Raw genomic sequence first — 6,444 nt, forward strand, 5'->3', positions numbered from 1 at the left:
GTCCCTGAAAACAAACACCCCCTTAATGTCATACTCATCTTACATGCGCCTTTTCTTTATAAAAAAATACCAAACATGTAAGCCGAGTGTCCGATATAACACACTTAACTTAGTTTTATATATTATTCGAGGCCCTAGACCCTTCATCTCATAGTTACAAGCACGACGCGACCTGCGCCTGACCCTCCTCAGCCTAAACCATTCCACCACCACCCCACCTCCATGCCGCAGCCATAGTCATCATCGCGGGCTCCACCGCCTCGCCGCCCACACCTCCACCTCGTAGCCACACGCAACAGTCGGCCACCCACCTCCATCTCGCAGTCACATACGCCCTCACCAGCTCGACCGTTATGTCCAAGCCATTTGTCATCGCGGCGGGACGGACGAAGCTGATCTTGGGGTGTGTGCGCGGCGACCACCTCAAGTTCCGCAAGATGATGGTTGTGTGTGCGGTTCACAAATGTCAACGAACTCATCAAGGAGGCGTGAACTGTGATGTCTGTAGTGACGAGGACGGAGCGGAAGCGCACGATCCCTGATGATGGTGTTGGAGAGCTTCCAATCAACATCCTACTTATGGGCGATTGAGGAGGCCGAGCCAAACGATTTCGGATAGAGAGCTCGGTGGCACAAGCACCGGTCTCTCGTTAAGGCCCTAGTGGTCGATGCCACTAGTACAGAGTCGGGCTTTGGAGGCAGTTCTCGTACATGGACAAGCAACGGTTTCCAGTTCCGCCCCCGAAGCCCGTGTCACTAATACTTCGCATAACGATTGTGGTTGTGGGAAACGCCTCCAATACCATGGACAATGTAGGAGTTTCCGAATAAATTAAACGCCTCCATTTTGTATGTCAGGGATCTAAATGTTTCCTTTTAGGTATCCGCCCTGCTAATGATAGTCAGATGAAACACTCTTTGGTTTATGTATTCTGTGACTGGTCACGCGAATGAAAATGAAAATAAACATTAAAATAAACATAGACATACATCATTCATTTGCATAGAGCTCGGTCTCTCGGAAGTGAATGCACATCGTCAGAAATCCTGAAATAAATCAAGGATAATGCGAGCACCAGGACTTGAACCTTAGTGGGCTGGGTATAACACTATTCTCGACCATCAACGGTTGTAATGTTCTCGGAAAAAAATGTGGTACTTGTCTCCGATAGAAGTACATAATGCAAGGAAAATGCGTCACTTGTCCAAGGCTGGTCCATGCTAGTGGGCCCCATTTATCAGTTTCAAGCAACACCTTATCAGGCTGCAAATCCATCACGCGTCACTTGTCCCCTGCCGCTTGCCCACACCGCGTATAAAACGAGTCCCCAGCAAGAAGATGCCTTCCTTTTTAAAGCTGCAATTCCCTGACGCGTCACTTGTCCCGTGCCGCTTCCCCACACCGCGTACACTCCGCAAGACACTCAATCGCTGGAGAACAACATATAACGCGGCAGAAAAATGCGTCACTTGTGCCAGCCTGCTGTTTGCTAGATGGTCACACGCAGGGGCCCCAACTGTCAGTAGGTGCCTTCATTTCAACGCTGCAAATCCCTGACGCGTCTTTCGTCCCTGCCGCTAGTCTGGAGCGCGTCAGGGAGAACTATAAAGCAGCGCACTCCACAAGACACTCAATCATAACCAACACTCCCCAGCTCAAGCTCAGCCTGCTCTCACACTCCATAGATCGACCTTGGCTCACCGTACGTAAGCTCGAGCCAGCACCGACCACCTGCAGTAGCAATGGACATGACCGGCTCCGATCAGCAGCGGAGCTCCCCGTCCTCGCCGTCGTCCTCCTCGCACCTGAAGCGTCCCGCCGGGCGCACCAAGTTCAAGGAGACGCGCCACCCGGTGTACCGCGGCGTGCGGCGCCGCGGCAGCGCCGGCCGGTGGGTGTGCGAGGTGCGCGTCCCCGGCAAGCGCGGCGAGCGGCTGTGGCTCGGCACGCACCTCACTGCCGAGGCGGCCGCGCGAGCGTACGACGCCGCCATGCTCTGCCTGATCGGCCCCTCCACCCAGTGTCTCAACTTCGCCGACTCCGCCTGGCTCCTCGCGGTGCCGTCCGCGCTCCCCGACTTTGCAGACGTCCGGCGCGCGGCTCTCAGCGCTGTCGCAGACTTCCAGCGCCGGGAGGCTGCCAGCGGCGCCGCCACCAGGTCCCTGGACGCCACCGTTCCCGTCGATGATGGAACCTGTAGCCAATCCGCGCAGTCGTCCATGGAAAATACCGGCTCATCATGGACGTCGTCGTCCCTGCCGTCTGGCAACGGAATGTTTGAGGTGCCGGCCACACTAGGCTGCGACATGTTCGAGCTGGATATGTCCGGGGAAATGGACCTGGACACATACTATGCGTACTTCGCGGAGGGGCTTCTCCTCGAGCCGCCGCAACCGCCGGTCGCCGGCGCGTGCTGGGACACCGAAGGCGGCGGAGCAGACGCCGCGCTCTGGAGCTACTAAAATACTCCAGCCAGCTGCTTTGACTCTATGCATGGAACAAACCGAAGCTGTTCCCTGTCAGCATAATAAAATTGTGGAACTTGAACCCATCAAATCCTGTGACGTACCTGCAAACAAACGGAGTTCTAAGCTGCGCAGAAGAACAAAAAAACGACACACGAAAGGACATCGCTGCTTGATGAATAAAAATTCACAGAAGATCCTAGACTGATGGGAAAAGGATACCAAAAAAAGGGTACTATCGCTTGATGTGTCGTGACTATAACTGGTAATCACACGAGAAAAATCAACAATTTGTTAATCAGAGAGACGTGGTCCATGTACGCCGATTTGGAAGATGTGGCCTAGGCACCGCCCAGGTCAGCTGATTAAAGCCGCTGGATCCCTGGGATCTTTTTCTACTCCTCATGGCCACGCGAGCTGACGCGGCGCCGCTGCCCGTGCCAGCTCCGCGCCTCCCTTCCTTTCCGAATCGCGTGGCCAACATGCAAGATGCACATAGGTGATGTGTCACGTACCTTTTTCCTTTTGGAGCAGATATTTATAGATCTAGTGTGATTGTGGAAGGGACTAGTGTGCTGCAATAATTGTGCAGAACTTGCAATTATTGTGGATACAGTGCAAGGCTTTGTTTTTCCTTTGTGGAGAACTGGTTGTAAATGGGTTGTATCATGTTCCTCGTTACGAACACATATTCATGGGTTGATGTCAAAACGAAAAAAAAAACATTTCATGGGTTTTCTGATGCCTGTGTGAAGACTGCTGCAGGCACCTTCCTGGTGCATAGTGACGGAGCTATGACCAAGTGTGCGTGTGTGTGGATATTGGTGGTGGTTTGAAAAATACTTACTCTCTCCTATCCATATTAATTACCGTTTGATTTAACGTACTAAGTCAATGAAAATTTATATGAATCGGAAAAAGTATGCTAAATCAACGACAAATTAATATGGAATAGTTAACATTCCTAGTTTTTTGCCCCCTCATCGGATAATGTTTTGTGTTGACGGCTAGCTCAATCATTTATGAGCGCATACTTTTTTCTTCTTATTTTCAGTGCCGTGCCCAGTTTCATTTTGAAATGTGAGAAATCAGGATTTGTTGTTTGCACTACCTAGCGCCCTTGGCCGGCCCTTGTTTTTGGCAACGTTGTGGTGTAATTTTCAAAAAAAAAAGGAAAAGAATTACTGGCGCCCAACATTTTTCCAAGCAAGGCCAAAAAGAAATGTCTGGATGGCCATTTCGTTTATTTTCCCGTCCAATCTGAGCCTGTGACATTCAAAAAACAACACACACACACACACACACATGACTTTTCTTTACATTGTATGGAAGGTGAGGGAAAACAAAACGCATTGTGATGGAGGGAACCCTGCAGACGGTGATGCCAGCCACATGGTCATTTCTTAAGCGCGCTAAGACGGGAGGGTAGCAACAGTAACACACTGCATAACTTCGTTGCCTGTAGCGATGGGAACAAGTTCATTCGGGGAAGCGATAACAATGATGACATCTGACAGTATCTACGGGCATGCATGATCACCCTCAAGGATGTGCAAAGACACCATTTGCAGTGATCTTAATGACAGTGAGGGTAGCATGAGCCAACACTTCAATATTTTGTTTTTATGCACAATTGGTTGACAATTTTGGCCTTTTGACTATTCATTGGGGTGCAATAGCAAGGTGCCAAGGTTAGTGGTGTTTACTATTTTTACTGTTAGGATCAGCCACTAGATTGAAAGTTTATCAACATTCGCAACAGTAGTTGGGATCATCGACCAACGTATCAGAGCTCTGGATGACACTTCGGCCTTGCCGATGACACGAATCAACATTTGTTTTGTATTAGTGGACGTGGACTTGCTATCCCCTATGAGAATAAATAGTACATGATGTGACCCGTTGAAAAAGAAAACACACATTTCAGAAATTATAGAGCATCAAAGACACAATCTTTTGTTTTGGAGTGCCATTTGTTTTTCATTTACCATGACAATGACCAATTTTTCTTTCAAGCTAGTGGGAAGTTACCATAGGGAATGTTGTTGGACACAGATGCACACCTACACCTTTCAACGAAAGATAAAATTCCACTCAGTTCCAATACTAAATCAACAACTAGCAAGTAGATACACATCCGGTGCCAAATGTTTATGCCATTCTAAAGATCTTCCTATTATTTCTTGTCTGATGTGGTTGTATTTTATTGTGATAGCTTTTGGGATTATATGAGTACTAAAATGATTATCCAGTAGTTCTCTATCCGTTAGATATTATATTTTCCTCCTTGTGTTGTGCCTAGTCTTGGCTTTCTACTTGCTAGCTCGATCATTTTCCCTTGCAGTTGTGGTTCTAGCCTTCTCATGATGTGTAAAGTTGTTGATATTTGAAATGTCGAGAAATTTCTAGGTTTCTTTTATCTTACATTCCTTTTAAGATATCAAAATCCAATTGCCTTGATTGATGAAAAGATGATGCCTTCGATGCATGAAAACGACAATGGTGGCTAGTTTTTCAATCATCTGTGCAACTGGAAAACACATATGATCTTCAAAATATGTGTCGACTAGTCGTCCCTATTAAGTAACTTATAATTTTGTCCCTATTAAGTAACTTATAATTACTTACTTCTTTATCTTTTTATCATTAACAAACTAGTTGTAAAGTTAAAATCACTAGTGCATGCTTTCTAGAAGCAGCAAACATTTTAGCATATGGCAGAGCAGAGCATAAAGAATTTTTCTTGAAAGCGTGTATGTATTGCCCTTTCTCGAGCTATAACTTGGCTAAATACTCTCAAGCTAGAGCAAGGACGTCTGGATTGTAATTCTGGTTTCATTTGTTCTTCTAGCGATTGTGAAAAATCAAGGGTGGAGACAACACGCACACTAAGCCATGGTCAGGAGCGCAAAGACCACAAGCGGGCTTCCGGAAGCACTATCTAGCGTAATGTAGTTATAGTATAGTGTAGCCAGACCGGGGCTCGGCCCAACCTTGTCCGTCCTGGTGGCAATGCAATATATTGTTAGGAGCTTTTCGTTTGCTTCTTTGTTATTTTTGCACCATCCTTTTGCCAAAGGTGTTGTTGTCATTGCTAACAAGCAATCCCTTTCTTTTAACTGATCTATTCCTCGTGTTTATGCATTTGATGAGTTGGAAATAAGTGCCCTCTTATGTTAGCACATCCCGCATATCCTTATCCACTCCCTATATTATAGCATCATTGATTTTATTGAGCCATCCTTGAAAATTTTCGTAGTTTTGTTCATCTTGTGGTTCTTGAAATACTTCACCATATTTGGCAAGTTCCTTGTGTTAGTGTGTCTTTGTATTTGTATGTAAACTGAGGTTGACCTCGTGTGGAGTTTGTAGGTCATTTCTGTTGGGGAACATAGTAATTTCAAAATTTTCCTACGCACACGCAAGATCATGGTGATGCATAGCAACGAGAGGGGAGAGTGTAATCTACATACCCTTGTAGACCGAAAGCGGAAGCATTAGAACAACGCGGTTGATGTAGTCGTACGTCTTCACGGCCCGACCGATCAAGCACCGAAACTACGGCACCTCCGAGTTCTAGCACACGTTCAGCTCGATGACGTCCCTCAAACTCCGATCCAGCCGAGTGTCGAGGGAGAGTTCCGTCAGCACGACGGCGTGGTGACGATCTTGATGTTCTACCGTCGCAGGGCTTCGCCTAAGCACCGCTACAATATTATTGAGGAGGACTATGGTGGAGGGGGGCACCGCACACGGCTAATAGATCTCAAGGATCAATTGTTGTTGTGTCTTTGGGGTGCCCCCCTGCCCCCATATATATAGGAGCAAGGGGGGAGGCGGCCGACCTATGGAGGAGGCGCACCAAGGGGGGAGTCCTACTTCCACCGGGAGTAGGACTCCTCCTTTCCTTGTTGGAGAAGAAAAGAGGATTAGTAGGACTCCTCCTTTCCTTGTTGGAGAAGGAAAGAGGAGGAGAGG

General features: G+C 47.6%; 1 protein-coding gene across 1 annotated transcript; it reads left to right on the forward strand.

Moving 5' to 3' along the window:
* The first annotated feature begins 1,643 nt into the window (after positions 1 to 1,643).
* On the forward strand, positions 1,644 to 2,653 carry LOC100037621 (dehydration-responsive element-binding protein 1H). The gene has a single exon (XM_044537550.1). It carries the CDS (start codon positions 1,744 to 1,746, stop codon positions 2,461 to 2,463), a length of 720 nt encoding a protein of 239 aa, XP_044393485.1. The 5' UTR covers positions 1,644 to 1,743; the 3' UTR covers positions 2,464 to 2,653.
* Positions 2,654 to 6,444: the final 3,791 nt, after the last annotated feature.

The sequence above is a fragment of the Triticum aestivum genome, chromosome 5B (genome assembly GCF_018294505.1).
Source record: "Triticum aestivum cultivar Chinese Spring chromosome 5B, IWGSC CS RefSeq v2.1, whole genome shotgun sequence".
Classification (NCBI taxonomy): Eukaryota; Viridiplantae; Streptophyta; class Magnoliopsida; order Poales; family Poaceae; genus Triticum; species Triticum aestivum.

Coding starts and splice junctions, on each gene's coding strand:
- LOC100037621 (XM_044537550.1), top strand. CDS start 1,744: ATGGACATGACCGGCTCCGATCAGCAGCGGAGCTCCCCGTCCTCGCCG.